This window comes from Hyalella azteca, unplaced genomic scaffold, assembly GCF_000764305.2.
Source record: "Hyalella azteca isolate HAZT.00-mixed unplaced genomic scaffold, Hazt_2.0.2 contig4222, whole genome shotgun sequence".
Classification (NCBI taxonomy): domain Eukaryota; kingdom Metazoa; phylum Arthropoda; class Malacostraca; order Amphipoda; family Hyalellidae; genus Hyalella; species Hyalella azteca.
Genome location: NW_025934443.1, coordinates 180,293 through 205,801, shown reverse-complemented (window position 1 = coordinate 205,801; position 25,509 = coordinate 180,293). Strand labels below are relative to the sequence as shown.

Here is a 25,509-nt window from a genome sequence, read left to right as displayed (position 1 = left end):
TATGTAGTGAAGGGAAATCATTGAAACATATTCCTTATACGGATTCGTGAGTGTAGCTATGCAGTGACGTGAAATCATTGACATATATTCCTTTTATGGATCCGTGAGTGTAGCTATGTAGTGAAGGGAAATCATCGACACATATCGTTCCCTATACGGATCCATGAGTGAACCTATGGCGTGAAGTGAACTCATATAAGTATATAATTTCGTACATGCACATATTCAGGGTTTACCCTTTCATTGAGACATGTTTGATTAGAAAATATGTCATTTGGGTTTACAAAATTCATTGCATGATTCTACGTAGTTTATAATAGCGTCTGAAAAATCGTACAATATTCGGGTCGACGATTCGTAAGATTCCATCAAATGATAGGTTGGCGAAATCGCTGATACGATCTCATCAAATTATGAAATTTGATCATAATATCTATTCACTAGTGTATATAGGAATGGCGTACCAATTACAACTGCACACAAAGTTCGCATGTCAATAATGTTGAGAAATAGCTTAGTCAACGTATATGAAGTATATATGCACGTAAACCAATGGATTGACGTAAGTTGTTCTGAGGCATATGAGTCGTGAAATGGAAATAGAAACTCGCTTAGAAAATTAGTTTCACTATGAATTTGACGAATTCAGCCAAATCAGTAGAAACAGAATTTATTGTCCATTGGTCACTCGTAAGTTGGACGTATCTCAACTCGACATAAAATTTTGGCATTACCGTGACTCTGAATCAGATGGGAAATACTTTTGTTGCAGCTACCCACGTGACTTTTGTAGACAAACATTGCTGTTCCGCTAATCCGTCACTAGTTGACGTTAGTCTGTATCGAAATTCTTTCGTTGTCAGATTTACTCTATTATTTTTACGTAATTTTGTGCCCTAAATCAAGTAATTTGACCGAGAATTCAACCGTTTATGTAGTCTGCGATTCACCTGGTATGGGTTAGTGTCGACTTAACGCTGTGGGTATTACTATATACCAATATTTTCCCGTAAAATAACTATAACTTCAAGTTTACTTTTCACTAAGTTTACGTAGTTTTTCAATAAAATAATTGAAAAGTTTCCATGGATATCAGAATAATTTTAAAATATTGTAATATCTATTTTAGTACCTAAATTTGGATATGCGTTAATATATTAACTGTTATCCAAAGTCTCAAAATTGCATACCTTAATTTCACAATTAGAAAATTATTGGCCTTATGTCTGTTTATAATTAAAAATTCACTGTTTGACTGAATCTTTCTCCATATTTTGTTTGTGTCAATGTACTGGGTGTTAGCTCTAGGTGGAAGGAAAAGTAAGTTAAATTTCAGTAGTAAATCCCGTAGTGTTTTGTGGAATAAACTGTGGCCCAAATATTTATGAGGTGCATTACACTTTAAAGTTGTGTTATTTTTTTAGTTATAAAAAAAAGTTGTGCATCACGCATTACATGCTAGATATTCTGCACTGAAGTATAATCAATTGATAATTCTATTATTTTTTTCTAAAAGCGACTCAAAAATTTACTACTGTTCACTAAAGTGGACCGGAGAGATCCCGAGCGGGCCTTTCTGTTTCGATGGCAGCACCGGAAGAATTTAAGGTCCTGGCAAGCAGCTCTCATCACTTGTTCAGAGGTCGTCTCTTCATTGACATCAGCGAGCAAAACTTGGCCAACGCAAACAAAACTTTTGGCCTGTGATGTGAGCAGCGAGACTTGTGGCCGTGGCTGTACCGCAACGACAGCGACATGCGATGTTTGTCATGAAGTATAGTGATCAGAACTCTCATGACTAATACCTTCTGATGCATATAGCACTTTATTATTGAAAGAAATATTGTGCTCTGTGCAATCGCTTATAGAATTAAACGCAGTTATAACTGTTTGTGCGGAATTGCAAAATTTTTAGATTTTCTCAGTACTTACGATATATTTTTTGTTTACTTTGGAGCACTGAACCATTCATGAAGTATAGAATTTAAAGCTGCCTGTAATCACTGTGCGTGATGATTCAGCTTAACGGATAGTCGAAAACAGCAATCGAGTGTGAGTTACCTAGCTCAACTCACGAAATTTCGTAAAATTCACAATCGTTTGACAATATAAAACTTTTTAAAATAGCTTATATATACCGAGTCATAGATTTACTAACAATAACATTTCACGACTAACACAAATTTGAAATTGTCTGCGGTGGGACAGAGACATTAGAGGCGTAGGTATTGGTAGGGACAAGCGAGCTAGGAAGGAAGAGAAGCACTTGATAGGAAGGAGAGAGCCGAGATTGCTCACTAAAGTATGGATAAATTCCGTCAGACCGGAAGGACGGCGAGCCAAAGCTTCCGTCCGTGATGCGCGGTGTGGGGGGATGTCTTTCAGGGAGAAGAAGTGAAACTAGAAATGCGTGCAGAAAACGACAGAGAAACCGCGTTATTCTACGATTTGAGCTTGAATAAAAAAAAAACAATAGCAAAACGGATTATAAGCAGGTGAAATTTCGTAGGGATTAAAAAAATGAATATTGTATTGAGTGTACAAAAGGTGATACTTGAAGATATAATACAAAAATTGCGTTCTATATTTTATTCATTATTTAAGATCAAATAACTTGAAATAATTTGAATCGTAAGTGACGTATATTCCAGTTATTCAGCAGGCCAGCAACAAGCAATCCATCACGATGTAGCGGCTCCGACAATCCGCACAATGGCCGCGGCTCCACAGGCACTAAAAAAATATCTGTTGGCAACCTCATATTCTTTTCTTCATAACACGAACCACGTGATGCTAAGAAATATGCTTGTACCTCTGCTAAATGGTTATTCCTATTCCGGATTTTTAATATTTCTGTACACATCACTTATTCGATGACAACTTGACTGGTACTTACGCAATGAACTAAATCTCACTTTTTTGGGGTAGGAAAATGCAGAAAGTATCGATAATAATGAACGTTAAGCAAAACCTTTTGATTTTTTCGTGTTCTTCCAATGCTTCCGACCGTTCATAACAGCGCCATAGGTTGTGCTGTGTGTTCGTTTTTGTATTCGCGGTAGTCATTGAAAATATAGTTATTTCAACACATTTTTTCCTCATCCGTTCACGATAAGAAAAAGTATGTCTAAGCAATTAATTACAATTTCAGACATTCATTGACATCCGTGCACGTGTGAGATCCCATCGTTAAAGTTGCCGTCTATTATTTCATAAAATAACGAAAATAAATTATTTGCAATCTATCTTATCCAATATTGCATTGACATAATAATATTAAACATCTCTTTAAAACTCCCAAGTGTTTCAGTATTAGTGCCTTTAAAAATCTTGGCCAATGAATTCTGCAAGTGTTTATGAATGCCAACCGCTCATTCTCTGAACTGTACTTAGAAAGTGTTCAGATCGAGTCGATTGATGTTGCCCTTGAAATTGTCGGACGATCTGATAAATTACTGAATGGAATGTGGGCTTTTAAATTTCATTCACAAGGTTAATTACTAGCATTTTTCTGCAAATTTCCCAGTGATTAGTTGCAATTGCAATTGTTACGGCAAAGTCGAACAACATTTTTCATGTATATTTGCCCCTCTAAAATATTTTTCATCCTGCGACATAAGAAAGAACAAAACAGAATGGGTCGACAAAATGACTGAATAAAAGGCCCTGGGTAAGACTCAGCGCAAAGCAAACGGGAAAGCAAGACGCTACGGAACACAATTCCTGTTGCCGTCTTCATTTGCATCGTTAGAGGCGAGGGCTGCAGCTAAAGCAGTCCTCGCTCCTTGCTTATCCCTGGTCCTGATTTGCCCTCAGATTGCCAGCTCTACAAATAAATGTTCTGTAGGTTTGTCAAATAGGCTAGTCACTTTATGGGTAACTTGAGTACTTTTTACCTAGGTGTGATTTTTAAAATCGGGCAGTTCAATAATATTGATTTTAATTATGCCCTATACTGTAAATATGCAATGCGCAACTCATTTGTTTATAACATCAAGAGCATACAAAAACTAGTGATTGTTATATTGTTTAAATACTTGCAAGGTTTCGTAGTTGAAGTAATCAATTGATAAAGTTGAAGATTCAATTTCCAGCCAAGAATTCAAACTTCCATGGCCGGTTTATTAGTGACGAATGTTAAGCATTGATTTTTTACAGAGCGAGAAAATCTCATCTTATCGTGAAAAATTACCGGATGTCGTTTTTCTAGATTAATCATGAGAAACAGGCTTCTTTTCGAGCAGAAGGCTTTATTCGACAAGCTGAATTTAATAATTGATTGAGTCGTTAGGAAAGAAACCCACATTATTCGCGTCAGTATATGGCCCCAGGTTATCCGGCTTGCAGGCCCTACTTGCCCCCCCCCCTCGCGTGTGGCCCTCCTCCCCCACCACCATCCTTCAGCCCCACCGCCTCATCGCTATTCAGAGACCAGCCACGATGACACGATTTTTATGAATTTCCAGGCCACTTTTTTAACCTAGCTGAGGCGGGGTCTCCTCGTGGAGAATTTGGGGAATCAGGGGTCTGGGGAGGGGCTGGGGTTTGACGGAGGAGGTTTTGGGGAAGGGGACGCAAATGATTCCGATAGTTGAATAATTTGCATATATTTCGTTCCCATATCAGATACAGATGAGAAAATTAACATGCCTTGGGTAATCAATAAATATAGGTCAACAATTTGACGTTTCCCCCTTAAGTGCATTACCTATGTTAAGATTTCCCAGAGTTGATGCACAGGAACATGCCCTGTGGGCGCTGAGAGGCGAACGCAGTTCACCGCGTAAGGACTTGAAAAGTTCCATAGAAGTTTCCCGGGGACCGATGTTTTGATACGAACTCGTGTGCTTGGGACTCCTTCAAGGCTACCCTCGACGATCAGCGTGGTTGCAACCTCGTCCAGAATCGTCAATAATTTATTATTATTGTGGACCATGAACGGCGCTACACGATCGACATGCGCCGCAGACGCCGTTGGCTGACATTACCATCAGACGCCATTGAGTTCTCGCTGCTGGTCCTGACTCGGAACTCGAGTCTTGAGGGGAGTTTTGCTCGTAAAAACTGCAAAGCGAATACAATCTGTAAAATTGAGATTTTTCAATAAGCGGCATGCATCATCTTGAACGTGCCTCTGATTTATTGTCTGTTTTGAATGCGTGGTACCTCATTTGTCGAATTGCTTCCTTGGAAAAATTTATTCTGTTCTGAAGCTTGAAGTGTGGAATATCAGTGGCCGATTTGTGTAATATCTTTAGGCTGATTCAACCATTAAGTTTGACGATTGAAGAAGCAAGAGTTTAATTTAGGCGCGTATTCTCTCCACATTCCTTAATGTGGATATCCCTTCATTGTTGTTATATAATGTCATTTCGTATTAATATTTGATTGAGGATAAAAAATACTCCAGTGAATTACATGTGTAATGCTTATGTCGATACACGGTTTTAAAGGGCGCATATACCTTATCAGGAGGATAAGCTTCCAGCAGGACAATCAAAAGATAATGAATTAGTATCTATACGACATCAAATGAAACACTAAACAAAGCGTCGAGCTCGGGGACAATTTTCTAAACAATAAATTTTCATATAAATGAGAAAATATTCAAAAAGTCCAACTGTCTTTAATTAAAGAACAACAAACTGTTCAGTTTCCCATGTACGAGAATGTCTATCAAATTCTAACGAATATTATTTCCCTTGGCTCATGAAAATACCTTGGATATTATAAATTTTATGGTACAATTTTATTGGTCACACTGCATGATGACAGGTTGCCAGCTAGTTTTAATGCAAAGGAACTAAGTGAATTTTTCAAGCCCATAAAGCATCATTAAAATTATCCCTTTTTCCCTGTAATATCAATGGTCGAACAAAAAGTTCAGTGATTCGTAGTTAAGCTATTTTCGGTGATCGTTAGTTTAGGAACGAAGAACATTAATTGCGATAGACTTGAGTTGAAACCGATAAGTCGAGACGAGATTATTCTTCGTTGCATTTCATGCACAACCTAACGCGCTTCTGCAAAAAATGCAACCGATTTTAATTATGAGAAGGCAAAAAAATAGACGACGAAAATGATACGATTGACACAGCTTGACTGCAGTAATTCATATTCTTCAATGCTTGAACAGACTTCGGAATATTGTAGCATTTTTATAATTTTTGAATTTATAAGTTCCGGTTCCTCTCTAAAAGGACTAATATTATTAATCTGTCGTTATGGTGTTATATTTTCTACAAATTTTCTGCAAATTCAAACAAATTTCAAACTGATATCCAGCTTGGCAGGGCATGTGATGTCAGTCTGGCAGGGCACGTGATGCTAAGAACTCAATTAAGACTTTCATGATTAAGACATCGTGAGAGGAAAAGCTTGAACTCTATAATTAATAATATTAATTCACGCATTGAGTACAGAGCTTGGTATTATAATGATATAACAAATATATTATATGCTCAACTGCGTAAAAGAAATAATAGCCAAGGGCTTGCCTATTATTTTTTTGGAGTACAAGAAATTGATTGCTATAAATTTTATGTGTTCTCCCGTTATCTGTTCGTGTTAATGCTCAATATCATTTAATTTTTCAAATCGATCCCACTGACATAATGAGAGCGGAAATTATTGAACCTTGCTCGTCTCAAATATACTAGTTAATTCCTCATTTCTTTGCTTTGGCATCACAAGGGAAAATACCTATCATAAAATATGAGTTTATATAACTATTTCTACCCTAAAAACTCGTATTACACGCCACCTGAAATTTATTTATTGTCTTCACTCGCTGTAAACGTAGAGTCGACATTGCAGCGACAAGGAACATCAAGTCGTAAATTTGTAAAACTCCCATGACCGATGAGCAGACTGTACCTTGACAAGGAGCTTACAAACTACCCTATACCAGCTATCTGCATTACTACTAACATAAGGCGTGCAGGGATGAAGCGTGTGCTCGTCTTGCCTTACACCCACACTCAAACACGTAAGCTCTTAAATCAAACTGACTTAAACCAAACTGACCAAAGCTACTTTGCACCAAAACTGACTAGTTGCTGATCTCCAACGTCGAACTCGTTCGAAGCTCAAAAATGTAATTCTTGTACTTTTTTTCATAATGATAGGCCAATATTATCTCATAATTTTCACTTTTTTGTTATCATCTATTCATTTAAAGAGGCAAGTTTGAAGAAACTGCACCCGAAACAAAGCATAAATCGACTATCAAATTTTTCTCTTCACCTTCGTATGTTCGATTTGACATTTTGTCGTCGCGTACCATTTGTAGGCTCCGTACAGTCACTGCATTTCACCAGTTGCCCAACGCGTCCCCCAAATACTTCACATTAGCCCCAAATATGTAGCATTAGGGGCATTTTATTGTTGAAAACATACTCAATATGCTAATTAAAAGTGCCATAAACAAGTTAACAAGTTTACTGTTAACACGTTGGGCAAATGGGGGCCATATAATTCGAATTATAAAAACCATATCTAAAAAATGATCTTTCTCGTTTTCCCAAATTTTGATTTTTGTGGGTGGGGGGGGGGATTTTTGTCATTTTTTCGAATCCCCCCTCCGCCCCCCCCCCTTATTGCAAAATTTAATCCAAACTATACCGAAATAAAAAAATTACAAAAAACATTTTGTAGAGCTTGAATTTACCAATTGAATGGTAATATCTCTCATTGCTGTAGCTTGATCATAGGAGAGATGAGACAGGTAGGTTTTCCATGAGACAGGTAGGAGGTTTTCAGTAGAGGCAAAAACTGGCGACTGGCGGCGCGCGCGCTATGTGAAGGCATGTAACGTAGCTTATAGATACCGAAATTAAGCGTTAGCTCACTTCAAAGTCAGTCAGCAGTGCAGAGGACAACTGCATCAACACCTATCCGCAAGCTGGCTTCTTGGTAACTCAGCTGCAGGTCCAGTAATAGGACACTAAATAGTGCCTGGACTGAATTATCCCCCTTGACTATAGTGAAGGGACCACACCAGTGGGGACAGACAGATCACTTTCGTGAACAGATCGAAGGGACAGATCACTTTCGGGATCTGTCGTGAACGCATAAATCAACGTACAGAGATGGTTCTAGCACCGTTCGATGCGGCAGAAAGTAAGCTTTCAGATGAGCATAAAAACCGGAAAACCCAAAAATTTTGATTTTGGACCAAGACCTTAGGACCTCGAAATAGTTGGCTTACCACCAGGCTACACGTAGTACGCGTACGATAGTTTGGAAACCATTCACGTTTGTTGAATGAAGTAAATTTGGTGACACACAACGAATAAATAAGAAAGATGTCAGTGCGTGGATATTAGAATTCATTCGGTAAAAATGTAGTAATGAACGTTATACTGCATATTGAAAAACAGTTTAGTTCAATCATTTCGTTGTTGGAATTCAGCTAACTAAAAAGTTAATTTCCAATAAGTTGCGATTTATTGAGATCAACACTGCAATAAAATACTTGTCACAAATAACTATAAATCAAGAAATGCTCACAAATAGATCGTATAAAGGGTATTGTGATAAGTTTAAGTGATGATACAGATTAGTTCCCTCTGGATAGCAATAGAATTGAACGAAATTGTAGTACTAGCTACAAAGTAGTCTCTATGAACGCTTTTATAGTTCGATCGATACCTTACTGGTTTGACAACCAAATGCTATTTAGTATTATTTTTTTACTAAGTGGATGAGAAATCATAAAACCATCCAGTAAACAAACGATGACAAGGTATAACACATATTTTCTACGATGGTTTTATGTACATACTCTTTTAAGTTACTATTTACGATATTCATGATTAACATAATGGTGATTAGACGCTCAGTGGCCGATTATCATACGGGATGACCGATGTTTCTACAGCATCGGACTCAGTGTATGGAAATTTGTTACATCACCTGTCCTGTGTAACACAATTTTTGACACGCACAGACAGACTTAAGATTACTCACTTTGGGATAACATACACTGTAATGTAAGCATGTCCTCCGTCTGACATCGGATGGCCGACACGCAGTTGGCTGTCGTAACTCTAGGCATGGCAGAACTTAGTGTGCCTAGCATGTATATTTGGATGATGAATAAAATATCAGTGGATTTTTTTCAGATAGGGATAATTTTTTGCTCGATTATGCGGAAATATTTAATTATTTAGTTCTTATAATAGAACGCACACATGCCCAGCTCTGATTGTATGAGCTTTTACCACGTACTGAGCTGCGGAGCTGAGATTTGTCACGAATAGTATGTAATATGGGAAGGACATTTTGAACTGTGTATAATAATTTATTTCTGTATTGTAAGATTAATTATCAATCCAATATGGAGGTAGAGTGAGGATTTGAAATGTTAAGCAGTAAATTTGGAGTCTTCTTTGTCCCTTATGGGCTTGAAAGCGTCAGATGCACTATTTAGAGAAGGTGCTGACCGAGGCAATATTTTGACTAGGTCTTGACTAACGCGAAGGTTTTATCATAGGCTAGGGTCACACAAGGTTCACTTAAGCTCAAAGATTAACCTGTATAAGATAAGCTGCAATCAATGTTAGACTTATTCGATCGTAGATCTATGTACATTCTGCTCATTGCTACTATATATATTTATACCTGCTCATTATTGTCGTAAACTTTGTAAATGTACAGTCAAAAACATCCTTGACGTGAAATTAAAAATATCTAATAAAAGATTAAATTCAATTAAATTATTACCAGCCATTTTCATCAACAAATTGCATAACACAAACTACAACCATCGCTTCGATATCATGGAGATAAAATACAATTGAATTCATATTAGTAATATATTCGAGAATCCACTACACATGCAATTAATTGAACGCCTGTCATTTTTTTGAGGAAATTGACACATTCTGCAACTTTTTGGACTGCATGTGCAGATTAAGAAGCTTTTTAAACAATAACAATTAGCAGCCTAAATTACTTGTTTCTCTCCTGCACAGTATGGCGTCGTCAAAATATGTTGCCATGGTAACAAAAAAATTGCTGCGGCAGGATCATCAGAATGTTTGTAATGGCACAACTAACGCGCATGCACGTGATAATATTCCTGGAATAACATAACTTGTAAATAATTTTGGTAGTATGGAACTAATCTGAAATGAATTCAATCCGTGAAAAATTTCGATACCTCACATATACTCGCGCAGAGTAGTCTAAAGTTAGAACTTTTTACTCGTGTTTCAAGGTTAAAGGATCTCAATTGATTTAACATTTTATAAAAACTATGGAAAATAAATGAATAATAATCATGTAGCTTACGACAGTTCAAGAATCAAAATAGAAAAAATTATGCCTGTTGAATTACTTGCGATATTTGAGGTTATATATACAGACGCAACTCGAGCTCGCTTTAATCAGGAGTTTAAGGTAATTAGGCAGAACAGATTAATAGTTACTGAGGCGAATTGGAACGCAAATTTTCGAAAAATACTGCGGCAAGCACTAGTGTCGTTTAAATTATTTCCAAATTTAACAAAAATTTGCTCATAAAAATGTAACGAAACTTTTGCATACAATTAACTTAGTAACTTGTAAACCTATAACTACGTCGGTTATGAACAATAAATTATTTAAAAAATCGAGGGATCACTGGTGTAGATGAATGATTCTTGATTAACGAAGAATTAAATATAAAAAATCGTTAAGGGGTAGAGCTTCGAGTAGCCTCAAATTTGAGATTGACCCTGAACCATGACGACAGTTTTAGCGGCGATTTGTTCAACTCATGTTTGCAGGAACTATAATTTTATGTATCTGGAGTAAAGACAATGTAAAAGTGAACCAGTCTGTAGGTTAATTATGCTGTGAAAAAATTTAAATTGTGCATAATTCTGAAAAAGTGTATAGATGTATTATTTTTTTCAGCAAGCGTCCACTCACTACCACTCGGCCAAAGAATCTGCACTGCGCTACTTCCATTGCACTTAGCGATGTTCTCCACTTGAGCTACACTGCTCTTTTTGAACTGCACCTCAGTGATCTTTTAAGATGCACCAGGATGCTCTTTTTTGAACGGCACCTCAGTGATCTTTTGAGCTGCACCTCAGTTATCTTTTAAGATGCACCGAGGTCCTCTTTTTTGAACGGCACCGCGGTGCTCTTCAGTTGAACTGCACCTCAGTGATCTTTTAAGCTGCACCGAGGTGCTCTTTTTTGAACGGCATTCGCAGTGATTTTTTTAAACAACATTGCTGGGTTCATTTTAAAAACGAAAGTGTGGTGCTATTCCTTTAAAATGCACCGCATTGCTCTTCAGCTGAAATGAAGTGCGCTTACATACGTATTCTATTTCACAGTAAAGCGAGATGCACCAGGGCGGTGAAGAGAAGCCACTGGATCGCCATTTCCAGACCTGAAAGAAAAATGGATTAAAGTGAGATTTACGTTTTTATATTATAGAGTAATACATAAGTTTCGCACCGCTGAAAATGCTCCTTTACAGGCGAGTATTTTGAGTATCCATTAAGCATTTAATTACATTTATTTCATGGTACACCCTGATGATATTTTAGAACATTTTGAAGAGATAGTAGATGTTCGTTTTCATTTCCAAAACCAATACCTACCAATATGTTGATATCTATCAACACGAACAGCACATAGCGTTGAAAACAAAATTCGCCGAACAATTTGTTAAGAAATTTTTATTAAATTCTTATTCAGGTTGAATAAACTGAATAAATTATATTTATCCACCTAACCTAATTTTAGTTTTCGTTTCCATGCTGGAATTTAACGCCTTTTTGGCCACCGATGTTATTCACTCTAAAGAGTCACTCTACAAACACCGGCCGTGTATTCTCAACTCATTTATAATACTATCCTCGTTTATCACCAAACTTGCACAACAATACATTTCATAACTTGACACGACTTATTATACCACAACATATAATAACATAATGTATAATAACGTGACATATCATAAGACAACATAATCCGGCATAACCTTGCTAAGATATTGGAGATGATCTTCCACGATAGGCTGGCACAGAAACATGGGAATTTCAGTTGCTTTTTCAGTATCGAGTTTCCGCAATGGTTGCTGATAAAAAAAGACTGCAATATACGTCACTGTGTGCTCTTTTCCACGGTTATTTTTACCACATTTTGCAAGTGCTCAAATGGTCAATTAACGACGTGTAATAAGACTAATTGAGCGAGCTATTAAATTATGGATGGGCAATGCGTCGGACTGCACCAATCGATTTTGTTCGAGCAAAACGTGAGTGTAAGTTCCTCGAATGGCGATGAATTCGCCACGCTGACATTGAAGGCAGCGGATCGTAATTTTGAGTGAAGGAAATATTTTCATTCAATTTTTTTCTGCCAGAAATTTCGACTTCAGAAAATTCAATCAAACGTTTCAAAACCTTTAACTTGCTTTAGAACATTATCCAACAAAGAATGTAATACGTAGTTCATTCGCAAAGAAATAGATTAATAAAAATATTTCAGAGCTGAAGAGATAAAAAGCATTCATAATTGTTGATGAGATCCCGAAATTTTTTTCATTCGGCAATACGTAATATATATTATATCGGGTCTACCTTTTTCTATGTAGGCTCTGCCGTTGCAAGATTCCTTGCCATATTTAACCAGCTAATATTAATCATAAAAAAAGACGAACATGATGTTAAACCATAATATTATGACTATTATATTATGCAATGACCAAAAAAATACCTTCGATCAAGACAAAACGTCACGCACTCGAAATCAGACCAACATAGCGCTCGTTAGAACGTTCTGACGAGATTATTTTGTCATTAAATAACACTTCTTCTTTTGCATATATCTCTAAATATTTACTTTGACCATAAATGACGATATTTCAGTAGCTCTCAGTCACATAAACGCTCCATAAATATGTATTTGTGCATATTTTCTCGATTTAACCGAAAGGTACATGCGCACCTAATGAGAAGATAACGTATGTATCATTGGGATTATCGCTACCATGTACTTCTATACACCACTTGGTATCGAAGAATCATTATGTGTATCTCAGTTATCGTAAAGACAAGAGGTACCCTCTACACGGTGCTACCTATTACGTCAATCAAATTTAAAGAAAAAAGTGGTCGTATATTTGAAATATGTAGCTTTTAACTTTCACTAAGTTGTTAGGACTTTCGTTTCAAATTACCGCATCACAAAAAAGATCTTGTGTATATACACATGAGTAGTAAAAGATTATTTGATTCCGCACTATATTATTATAAAGGCAGACGCCATTAATTTTAATATATTTAGCTATACTATTTTTTGGAAATTCTGGTGCATTATTATAACAGAACTCTAAATATGTGATCGCAGATAGTGATCACATAAAAAATTAAGTATGTGTAGCGCACGTGGTAGTATAATCTTCATGGTAGACGATCCACTGCATGGTTCATTCACGGAATCCAAACACCGCTTTAAGCGTTATCAAATTCCATCAAGAGACGGCAAATTAAATAGTACGAGTGCCACCTGAGTGAAATATGACGGCTTATAATGTGCATCAGTAAAGCAACATGGCATCGAGAAGTTCCTCAGGATTTCGGGTGAGGCCTGAAGAGTTGCCTCGCTGTCGTGAACGTCGCCGTCTCCAAATCCCCGCCGGCTGTCCTCTGATTGCACTTTACGACAACCCGGCAACTTTGCCTCGTCTATACTCGCCGCTTCTTTAGCTCATCTACATTCTTTGGTTCTTTAGCTCGTCTTCCTCGACTCTTTAGCTCGTCTATATACCCCGACTCTTTAGCTAGTTTATATTATCTAACTCTTTAGCTCGTCTATATTCCCCGACTCTTTAGCTCGTTTTACTCTTTATTTAACTTTTAAACTTATTTAACTCTTTAGATCGTCTATATTCGCCGTATCTTTAATTCGTCTATATTGCCCGACGTCCGGTCGGGATTGAAATGTTGAAAGACAGAGTATATTCGAGCTTGCGATGCCATAAGGAAGCAGAGGAAAAAACCTCGTGCGAGCAACATTATTATTTGACTAAAAATCACTAGATCATTCGGGCTGCTAGTATGACCGAAGCATTGAGTGCCCTTGCAAGCAGAATATAAATATTCGACAGAACCAAATAAAATAAAAAAATCGCTTATTACAAAGATAATATATGCTGCCTAATGCTCATTGGGAGCAAGCTAAACAATATCAAGCATAAATCAGTTCAGGCGTCACCACTAAGAACAGTAGTTGCTTCTAATTTTAATGACGTAGCTCGATGCTATGAAGAAGCATTCTAAGAATAAATCAAATTTATCATATTTTTTTCAGAATTTACTAATTTATTTGAATGTTTATAGTCAGAAAAGTTGTATCAAATTATCTCAATTTCAGAACGCACTAAAGAATTTGGTGACTGTATGACGCCTTTAAATGCTCCATCATCTTCAGGAAACATTATCTCTGACTTTGTGTACATCACAAATATATTAATTCAAATACGCTTGGCAAGCGCCAGCCCATAAGGTGAAACATTTAGAGTTGGCTGTGGTCAGTACAGACTTTCATTTCACAAAGGTAATGTTATAGCCTACCCCACCCTGCCCCCCAGGACATCCATCCCTCCCCCCCGCTTGGAGCGAAGGTTCGCTTGCACTGACGGCACGTAATCAGAGCGACGTTCTCTCTCTCTCTCCCTGCCAGGCCACTTTTCAAGTTAGGGCCAAAAGTTAATTAGCAACATTGCCTTAATTTTCCAGGATTGCCAAAGCTCGCAAGAAACTGATGAGTGAAATAAAGAAGCAGAAGCCTCCATGACACCTTCAGCTTCCAACACTAGACTTGCTGAGACAAAACTCGCGTGAGTCGCTCGCTGTTCCGTTCATGAAATTCAATTGAATTATTTCGTTACTGACGGGAATTGGATGAAAATATGGAGAATAGGATGTTTAAATTAAATAAAAATGTATCCTTAGGGTTTGACCTTATAAATTACAACGCTTCACAAATTTCTCGAACATATACATTTTTCAACATCTATAACACTAATTCGTAGTTCAGCAGCTAAACTATACGAAGTGAACCAATGCTGTGCAGAATTATCTTCCAAACGCAGCTCGAACTGTGTTACTTTTTTGTATCTTCGTCCTATAAACTCAGAATAAATGACGAGTGTACTGGAAAGATATACCAGTAAAAAGCGTTATAGATGTTCTATTACCATAATCATAACATTTATAAACGAAATTAGAAAAAGTGGCAGTACATGTTAAAAAAATGGATTTTAGTCATTATTTCATTCTCATTGACAGCACACAGGGAGCATACCACATTGACACCACATACCACATTGATACCACATACCACATTGATACCACATACCACATTGATACCACATACCACATTGATTCCACATACCACATTGACACCACATGCCACATTGATACCACATACCACATACCACATTGAACATACCACAGGCCCTGGCAAAGATGTGGTGGTAGGTGGCGCTGGAGTCGAGGTAGAGCTTCCTGTCTTCGGTCGTGCGGTAGCCCGCGACGTTGGCCACACACGTCACCGTGGCAGTCAGGTCCTCGAAGTATTTAGGCGCCAGAAACTTCAAGCCTATGGAGCTGGTGACCCGGCCGTTCTGGTCCTCGTAGTCGGGGAACGGGAGGCTGTCCAGGTCGTTCAACTGGTACAATAAATAGGAAATTATCTTTATTTAAAATGCAGCAGAAGTTTTGGGTTATTGTTCAGTTCAATAGGAGTGAAATACCAGAAAAATGAAATACAGAGCGATTTTTTGGGCTCCGAAATCAATCAAGGTAAGGGACGAGGGTTTTAGTATAAGGATAGGTTCCCCAATAATTTCCCCCTCCAAAAGTTAAAAATAAAATTAGGTAAACTTAAAATAATATCAGCCTAAAGGAAATACCATTTACGAACGATTTTGGACGAAACGTTGCATTATTTATTGTTTGTAATAGGTTTTATCCAAGTCCAATAAGCATAGCAGCTGGAAATTTCATCAATGATTCCAAATAACTAAAAATTATTTCTACTAATTTTAAAGCGCTAATTCATTTTTCGAGGTAATATCTCACAGTTAACGATCAAATCATGAAGAAACAAGACTCTGCATAAGCGCAATAACTAAAGGATATTAAAGTTAGCAGAATTAAATTGAACGGCAAGCACAAATCATTTCGAGCAACCAAGCGGGCACAATGTTAATAATTAAATCGTAATAATTGTTTTGAAAAAGTATCCTATAATTATTCTGAACGGCGTCTGATTTACACGAAACCAACCTCATTCGTGAGCTTCCTGTAAACAAAATAGGAGGTCAACATAAATTGGATGCGGATTTTTCATTCAATCTTCAGCATGAACGGAGAATCTCATCTCGTACTGACTGTTTTTAATGTGGAAATTCTCAATAAAAAAATTAAGGTTAATCAAGGGAACATTTTGACGCGATGGCATCCCTTTCAAATTTAAAAAGTAAGTCATTCATAATGGCACGGTTAATCTATGAAAGAGATGCGTGGAGTATAGGATAAAAAAGAGAGCAGCAAAGGCATTTCGCATCGGTGTCAGAACTCGAGCGGTCAGCGGCAATTAGGCTCAATAAACGTAGTCTTTGATCTACGATGATGCCCAACCAGCTTTTTTAGGGTAACTTTTGTCCGACATGTAGGGAGGTCTGACGTACAATACGAAGTAAGCTTGTTTCAACCTTTTAAAATTATGGACACCACAATGATCGAATTACAGTATTTTGAATTAATATTACTGTAGACTCTGATTTAATGAATTGATGTTGAGCACACTTAAAATCATAAGTTGGCAAATGAAAATAGAATTTTATTAGGAAATGTTCCTAAAACAGTGAAAAGATTGAGTTAAAATTTTCGAATTTTGAGTTCGAAACAGCACCTTCGTAAAAATGCATTCTTGAATCGGTTTTGATTCATGATTCGATTCATCTCCCCGCTTCTTTGACAAATGCAAGTCATTTTATAAATGTTTCAAATTATTTTATAAGTGGAATGCTACTTGATAGCCTACCGGTCTGCCGTTCATCTCCCACGAGAGGTCAGCCCGAGGCTTGGCGCCGATGGCAGTACAGTTGAGATCGACAAGGTCATCTACGCGGTACATGTGGGAGGCAAGACCGTCCCATAACGTCTTGATGCGCACAACTTCCGGAGGAACTGCGTGTGGCATGAAGAAAATGGATTATTGAAATATTTAACCTTGAAAAAAGCAGTGGAACATGAATATATTTTTCGAATCTGAAATGGATGATCGGGAGAGAGAAAATTTTATTTTTTATTTCGATGAAATCTAAGACTTAGTGCGACAAAGTGAGAGTATTATGAGTGTTGTAATTTGACTATTATGAATGTTTGTTTGGACGCTTAATTTCATTCACTGCATTTCACGCTTAATTAAGCATTATTGGAAGAAATATTTTACCAATGACGGTCATAGTCTGCTTCTCCACAGCGGTTTTGAAAGCGGGTCCTTCAGCCATGACTTCGCACTTGTAGGTTCCGCTCGTCTTCTCGGACACGTTGCGCAGACGCACGGTGCTCGACGTGGAGAGCTCTTCCTGTTGGATTATTTATTTAACGTTGGATTATTTATTTAATTTAATGTTGTAAGCAAAAGTTAAATATTCATGATTCACCAATGGAAAAAAGTTATCACTAATTTTCTACAAGTTAAATATTATTTGTACATGGACCATATTATTTTCTGGATAAAGTTTTGAATGAACAAAATCCTTAGCTCTGCATTGAATTTCTCTTCAGCATATTCTAAATAAGGCCTCTATCTTAGGGTTCAAAAGAATAAAAGACTCGACTGCGGTGAGTAAAAAGACACGGGTATCGACTTCTGGAGAATTACACTGCGTATAAAGTAGCTGAGGCTGTTCCTGTGAGATGATTAATGCGACAGATATGGGGTAATTATTGTAATCCAGCGAGAGATTTCCCCGGAGCAGCGAATGAAGAGCATTCGGTTTCTTTGCTGCCCATGCTTTATACTCTGTAAGTAGGTTTTGTTCTGTGACAGCGTCTGCTGGAGCCCTTTCATTCACACTTTCGATTACTATCCAGAATAAATAACACCTTCGATTACTATCCAGAATAAATAACACCTTCGATTACTATCCAGAATAAATAACACCTTCGATTACTATCCAGAATAAGCAACACCTTCGATTACTATCCAGAATAAAGATGGTCCCCAATTTCTACTTGTCAACTGAAATGTCTATTCACATTCATAAATATAAGCCATTGTTTCTCTTTTTGCGCGCGTTGAACCAAATTATATAAATAATTGCACAATTCATCACACTTTTATAAACTGCATTAATATAAATTAATAAAAATACGAATACTAAAAACCTTTTGAACAGTGTTTCCTTGGCATGCTATACTAAACAACACAAATTTAAAAGAAACCAACCTTTTTTGAAAAATGTCACACCGAAATAATTTAATCTTAACGTTACATTAATCATATCATTTTCTATAAGTAACACTCCTCCATTTAGAAGTATAAAAAACTTAATTATGGTTAGACATTAGAATGCTCACGTCTACTGATATTCCATCGAAGGTGTAGGCACTTTTGGGGCCTTTTTTGTTAGCCTTGTAGTTGTAGAACTGGTTGGCACCCCGCCACCAGTTGACGGTGTAGAGTTTGTTCTTCTTGCCCAGCAACTCAAAGTGGCACCTCAGGTCGACGTCCTCGCCATTCTTCACGATTGCCGGCACGTCCAGCTTCGTGATCTTCACTATCGTCTCGTCCAAAGGTCCGTGGCTGTTTGAGTTTTAGAACGTTCAAGTTGAGAAAATATTGTGCATATATTTAAGATATGCAAATAAATTTCATTTTTTACGGCGTTGATTGAAGCGAAATTAAGCTGAAAGTTTTTTTGAAAGTGGGCACTTGGGTTTATTAAAAAATCAAATGCCCATCTTTGGCCCAATATTTTCTCATCGAACTAAGAGTTCATCAATACTAATCAGGTAGTTGAAATGATAAAAGAGCGATGAAAATTTTTTGTACTGCAATTTAGAAACTCATTCAAAAGGGACCTGAGTCCCAATCGAGGCACTATATTTAACTATTATATCCAATATTATCACCTGGTTTCGTATGTTTGGGGGTTGCCATAAGACCGAATGCCAGCATGGTTCGATTCAGTCCAATCCCTGTAAGATTCCCTCTGGCGACTTTGTTCATTTTGATGATCGATCTTTTGGTTCTGATACAAACTTTCTCTGGGGCTAGCAGGGTCGTAGCCGTATGCTTCCCTGTACTGACCTCGTCTGTGCGAAGCCGCATCGAACTCGTGAGGAAAGTCACGAATTTTCCTTGGATTTATCTTTGGCCCTGCATTCGGATAATCTGCTTGCGGGCTTAAAGCAGCTGTTGAAATTACTAGCTTTGTGTTGGAATCATTGTTTGCACTCCAGTCTTTAAGCTTGAAGGAAGTAATGTTTAATTCCTGCCGTAGCTTCTTCTCTGGTAGAGTGGCAAGACTTTCTCCACCGGGAGCTGAGGACAATGGGCTTTGGAATTCTGGGTCTAAGCTGCGATAAATTTGAATTCCGTCTGAAAGACCTGGAAGCAAACAAACATTACAGTTTTTAATTATTGAATATCAAAATCAAATACTCTATAGCTGCCGATTCTGACATTGCGAATACTCTAACTTTAAAGTTTATATTCAATTCTACAATAGTGAAGGAATTGCGAATTTCACAATGAGCAAAATAAAAACTTATTTATTGAAACTGGAGACTGCGTATGATAATGAACATATACCAGAAGATTTCGTTACCTAAAAAGGCAATAAAAAATACAAGTGCATTTCTGGTTGCGAGTGCTATGGTGGAAAGATAAGATGCGTGCAACATGCTTGGCGTGCAGCGACGCCATAACTCAGCGAGAGGCGCGCAGGATCAGGACTGATGGGACTCAGAGCTCCGCTGCTCATCTCCCGCACAAAGGCCGCCCGCACGACTGTCGCGTCGCGGACTCCGGTCGTGTGTCTTTGACGCGGCGAGCGTGGCGCGTAGATAACACAACATTCTGGTAGAGCTAAGTTCTTAGTCCTCATCGACCCTTTCGTTCATCTTCAGACTAGATTTCGCATTATTATTCATTGACACTGACGCTTGTCTTTACACGAGATTTGAAATTATTATCCATTGACCCTGACACTCGTCTTTACATTAGGTTTAGCATTATTATCCATTGAACCTGACGCTCGTCTTTACACTAGATTTGAAATTATTATCCATTGACCCTGACACTCGTCTTTACATTAGGTTTAGCATTATTATCCATTGACCCTGACGCTTGTCTTTACATTAGGTTCAACATTATTATACATTGACCCTGACGCTTGTCTTTACATTAGGTTCAACATTATTATACATTGACCCTAACGATCGTCTTTATAATAGATTTAACATTATTATCCATTGACCTTTGCTCTCGTCTATATAATATATTTAAAAGTAATTTCCATTGATCCTTGTGCTCGTTTTTATAATGGATTTTAACAGTGCTATCCATTAACCCTTACGCTCGCCTGAAGACCGAATTAGCGCTGTTATTATAATTCTAGTCAATTTACAGTCCAGGGTTACTTTTAGAACGAAAATCAAGCGCTCGGTTTATTCAAGCTCTTTATTAGGTTTAAGTGATTATCATCTACGTATATTCTACTTGTTGCTTCAAATTGACCAGCATACTTCTTATTGATAATTAATCAGTCTGGATGAACTCATTATTTATTATGCTCGATAACTTTTAGATTAAGATAAATATCGAATTATCATGAGTCCAGATCGTACAATATATCGAAAGGCAGGGCCCCTTAAATTAAAACTAATTGTAAAATTCCTAATGAACTTTTCATGTTTAGCTGAAGCCTAAAATACTTGGCATATATAGGCACTTAGCGACTGTTGGAGACGCCACCGTATATCAATCCTGTTCCAATGCGAAAAAAAATACATCATAGTAATTCGATCAATCCTGGCATGCAGAAAGAAAATCCGGATTGCGTAAAATTTTGCGGAGGGATTTTCCGGGAAGAATTAAATTTTTGAGTGGACGACAAAACCTTATTTTTTGAAAGTGTAGTCACAATGAAACGTGACATAAAAGGGAAGTACGTTGTTATTAGGGAGTGTTGTTATTAAAAGAAAGATGGGTTTCAAGGCTCAATTCATTCGAAATTAACAGTTGCATCCGAACTTTTTTCAAAAAGTTTACACATTTTAATAGACTTTGGGGCAATTATTTGTGAGCTAATTCAATTACTATTCATCATTTATGTTACCAATTCATTATCAAACTTATTGATATGTATAATTATTTTTCCAAGGATTATCTCTCTACCCATCAAATCAGATTGTTTCTCACTCAGTAATTACCATACTCAGTAATTAATTACAAAAAATTGCATCGTTACTTTGGTTTCTGCAAATCATAATTGCAAAATAATCAATGCTTAACTAAGTTATAATTTGACGCTCCAAGAGTGTATTGAGAACAGATTGAGAAATTCTCATGCATCCTCATCACAGGCTCATTTTCAGCATTAGGTTTTCATTTATTTAAGGCTCGCCGCTAAGGCTGGTGCCATTCGTAAGCCCGAAGTTGGTTCTCTAGGCAAGTTTAGCACTTGCCAAAAGACGGCGGCAGCCTCGATCTACTCGGTGTGTTTGCAGAGGATATTCCCTCGCCCGCGGCAGCGGAAATGTCCCCAATTGACCAAAAACTCGCCATTTCCCTCGGGCCAAGCGATGCTCTGCCTCTTTTGCTCATCGATTGTGAGTTTCTCGAGTTTTTAGGCCGTCAGTTTGATAAATGCACATCTTTGCCGCACTGTTCTCAATGATGTTATTTTTATAGACCAATCGCCCCGAGATAATACGCACGTTTGTGATGCGAGTCTTCGGGTTACCGCTACCATAGATTTATGCCAGCACGTTGAGGGAGGAAAAGTGCTTATTGGGTTCGGCGTTATGGGCGAGTTTCGCTGCTACTTTAATTGAGAAGTGCAACACTATAAGTAGGTATTTGCTTCCAGTATTGTGTATTGGTGTTAAAAAGTATAATGCTATCGTAAATCAGCGATTTCTTACTTTCTTGAAAAACAAGGTATGTTCATCTTAGCAAATTTGGTCTCTTTAGTTAGGTTTGGGTAAAGCAGGACTTATTTCACTGCGCATTCGGCAAAATCATCGCAAATCATATAACCATTGAATATCATGTTACCTAAATAGCGGGGACGTGATTTCGGTCTTATACTAGTTTGAATGAGAATAAAAATATATATTAAAGCTATGAATCAGGGTGTTATGCCACGGTCGGATGCATAGATGAAAGCATGTCTACGTATGCAAGGTTATAGCGAGGAGCGAAGTCGTACAATACAGAGCCTATGCGGCAAATGGACATGCCTCTTTGATGCTGCAGCAAGCAGGTTTGATTGGATGTGAGCGATTGATTGTATTATTGCAGGGAACGGTCATGGAGGTGTTTAAGAAAATATCTGCCCAAGTGATCCATATAAATTGTTCCGATGAACTCACAAAGCGTTTATTCAGGATATGTTCGAATAGTTTTATTCGAGTTATATATATTTGCTTCGGCATGAATGCTTCAAGATGACTTTCCGTATGAGTTGCATTCTTTTAAATTTCACTTCAATATAAATTCGTACTATTGAGTATCGAAATATAGTAAAGCGAATAAGCAAAGTCTTAAGTGTTACAGAATTTTCAACACAGATTTTTATCTGTTCATCCAAATAATACTAATGTATGACAGTAATATATTTTATATTCCCATGACCTGAGGCGATCTCCTTCCGATGTGATCTCAGAAACCCATCCTAGAGATAATATTGAAACAAGTAAATGTTTTTCCGGTATGAAAATTCAAAAAAAGACTTGCAGTTATTTTTAAGATGTGGAAAAGATGTCTTTGAGTTTCCTAATTATTTCGTACTCCAGTCTAAACCAAGTTTCAGTAAAAAATCATCACAGGAAGATAAAAGTAAGAGTACGACCGTAAAAATATTTAAATCAGACAAAATACATCAAACCACTTTTGGTAAACATTTATTGATGCGTGTCGTGTCACTTGCATCATGTGAGCAATGAAAAAAAAACAAATCCAGAAAATGCTCATCAGATGCAAGACAATTATCGGAATTTCTTGCACCTGCTTCTTATTCAGAGGCTCATACATGTCTAATAAAGCCTGTTTACGAGAGGAAATTAGTGTAATTTAAAGTAATGCTCCATAATATTGAAGTTACTTACCTAGAAAAAGAATGAATACAACGACCGAAGCATAATTTCTGGACCATTGGCTATCGCAGCTTCTTTGACTGTAGCGCTTCATCTTGATTTTCACTTGCGAAGTAGTCGTATGCAAACCCGGAAGCTGCGACATCTTGAAATGAAAAAAATATCTTTAATTTTCATCTTGAACATGATGATGAAAGAACGTGGCGCAGAAAAAAAGAATTACATAGACTACAAGAACACTAAGTAACTTGAAGGAGATTTGGAAGCAGTTCAAGGATTCGGTTACATGGAGTCCCAGCAGGAAACTAAAAAATACAGCAGATTACTCAATTGCTGGTGGATGGAAATATTTATGTTATCTCGCGTATTGTATGGTCGATATAAATCTGGTTTGGTGCCTCTTGAAATTGATTATTTGATTGAGAGTTGTTTTTAAAATAAAACATGCCGGCTCACTCCACATTGATTTAAATAATATACACAAACTGAGTAGATTTAATTTGGCTCGCATCGATAATCGGGAGTTACGTCTTTCGAGTTACAATAATTAACCACAAACAATGTTGCCGATTATGTTTCCCTTCATTTTTCGAGTTGGAATAAGTTTCTACGATTATTTTGCGAAGTGAATTTCTTTACAAAGCTGAAGTTCAAAGGCAAGTAGCGCTTGGCGGCATGATTAGAATTATTTTCTTTGCAGATTAAAAGGGCATCACTAATGCCGGCCCAACAGGTCTCTAACAGACGAGTATGTTTCACCTATGTGTGCAACACGTCCCTGTCTACATATTTACAGCACAAGATATGATGGTCACAGCCATTAGCATCACACGAGCCAAATCAAACAGTTGATGCATGGTCTCTCCCAGCTGCAGCGCCTGTCCAAGTGTCACAAGTACTGTTGCAGAGCATGATCAGGCGCCACGCATCACAAATTCATAATTAATTCCTTAAGAGCCACAGAATACGAGAAGGTTCCAAAGAGCGATTGTGTACAATAAGATTTCTAGCTATGATAACAGTCGAGATTATTAAACAAGTTTGTGCATATGAGTAACTCCCACGCAGCCGGAGCAGGCGACGAAGTCCTAGAAATCTGCTGCAAGTAAGTATATCCCATACGACTACAGCAGCTGCAGAACTGCTCAAAGAAGCATCTGTGCGTGCACAGGACATCAAAGAAGCAGCAAATCAGTAGATTTTTTCGAGTAAGGCGACGCGTCGCAGCACCACGGAAGGTTGCGACAGGCGTTCTCAGCGGGGGCGCCGGAGAGCAATTTGGACTGCAGGCAAAACTTGGTCCGTCGTCTCAGACGGAGGCTCGACTCAGCCGTTTATGGGTGAAACTGCCGGGCTTGGCAGGAAGAAGGCGAGGAGAAGTAAAACATATGTTGGATATGCAGCTTGAGAGCGAGGCGGAGGCATGTGGAACTTGAGAGATCAAGGAAAAGAGGAAGTGGGATTTTGGGAAGTGGAAGCAGGCATGTGAAACGTTACAATTTTTATGAAATAGAATCGGTGATAAAGTTATAAAAAATATTCTGTAGTTCAGCTTTTGTTGTGAGTTAAATGAGAAAAATATAAATGATTTGAGTGTGCTGAGAGAAGCACGATGGTCAAAATCACGACTGAACAAGGGTTGACGAAGAGAGGTAACGTTTGGAATAAGAAATATAATTCCCGCGAATGTTGCGTTACGAAATCAGAACAGACGTTGAAAAAGTAGTCCTGAGACTGAGAATAAATGGGATTAAAGTCAGCGATAACGTCCGGGAGCGTTAACGTTATATGTGAGCAGCTACGGCGATTGAACAATAATGTGACATGTGAATTACTATGTATCATTATTTTTAGATCAGAGCAGTGATAAGAGAGATAAGTCCAATACCATCTATCATACATTTTGCAAAACCAACAGACTGAAGTGAGATGGTTGACCTCTCTACAAATCTAAAAAAATATATACTGAATGTTCCTGCCATGTTCTCCCTTACGGAAAAAGATCCTATAAGAAGTCGAACAGTTGTAAATTAACTTGTCATTCTGGAGCGAGGACTGCTCGACAAATCTTTGATAGATCTGGCCACAGAGCAAGGATGCTTGACACCAGCCATCGCGGCTCATATTTACCATTTCATTAGACGTGTGAGGCAAGCAA

The 25,509-nt window shown here is 37.6% G+C and overlaps 1 protein-coding gene across 1 annotated transcript in view; it reads right to left on the bottom strand.

Moving 5' to 3' along the window:
- Positions 1 to 8,141: 8,141 nt before the first annotated feature.
- LOC108677607 overlaps positions 8,142 to 25,509 on the bottom strand; it is a 75,863-nt gene continuing 58,495 nt past the window's right edge. The window contains exons 2-8 of the mRNA XM_047879931.1: positions 23,364 to 23,496; positions 19,161 to 19,638; positions 18,606 to 18,831; positions 17,473 to 17,608; positions 17,062 to 17,207; positions 15,463 to 15,682; positions 8,142 to 11,389 (exon numbers count right to left, since the gene is read on the bottom strand). Coding sequence (XP_047735887.1) covers positions 11,328 to 11,389; positions 15,463 to 15,682; positions 17,062 to 17,207; positions 17,473 to 17,608; positions 18,606 to 18,831; positions 19,161 to 19,638; positions 23,364 to 23,496 — 1,401 coding nt within the window. The 3' untranslated portion in view covers positions 8,142 to 11,327. The remainder of the gene's footprint in view (positions 11,390 to 15,462; positions 15,683 to 17,061; positions 17,208 to 17,472; positions 17,609 to 18,605; positions 18,832 to 19,160; positions 19,639 to 23,363; positions 23,497 to 25,509) is intronic.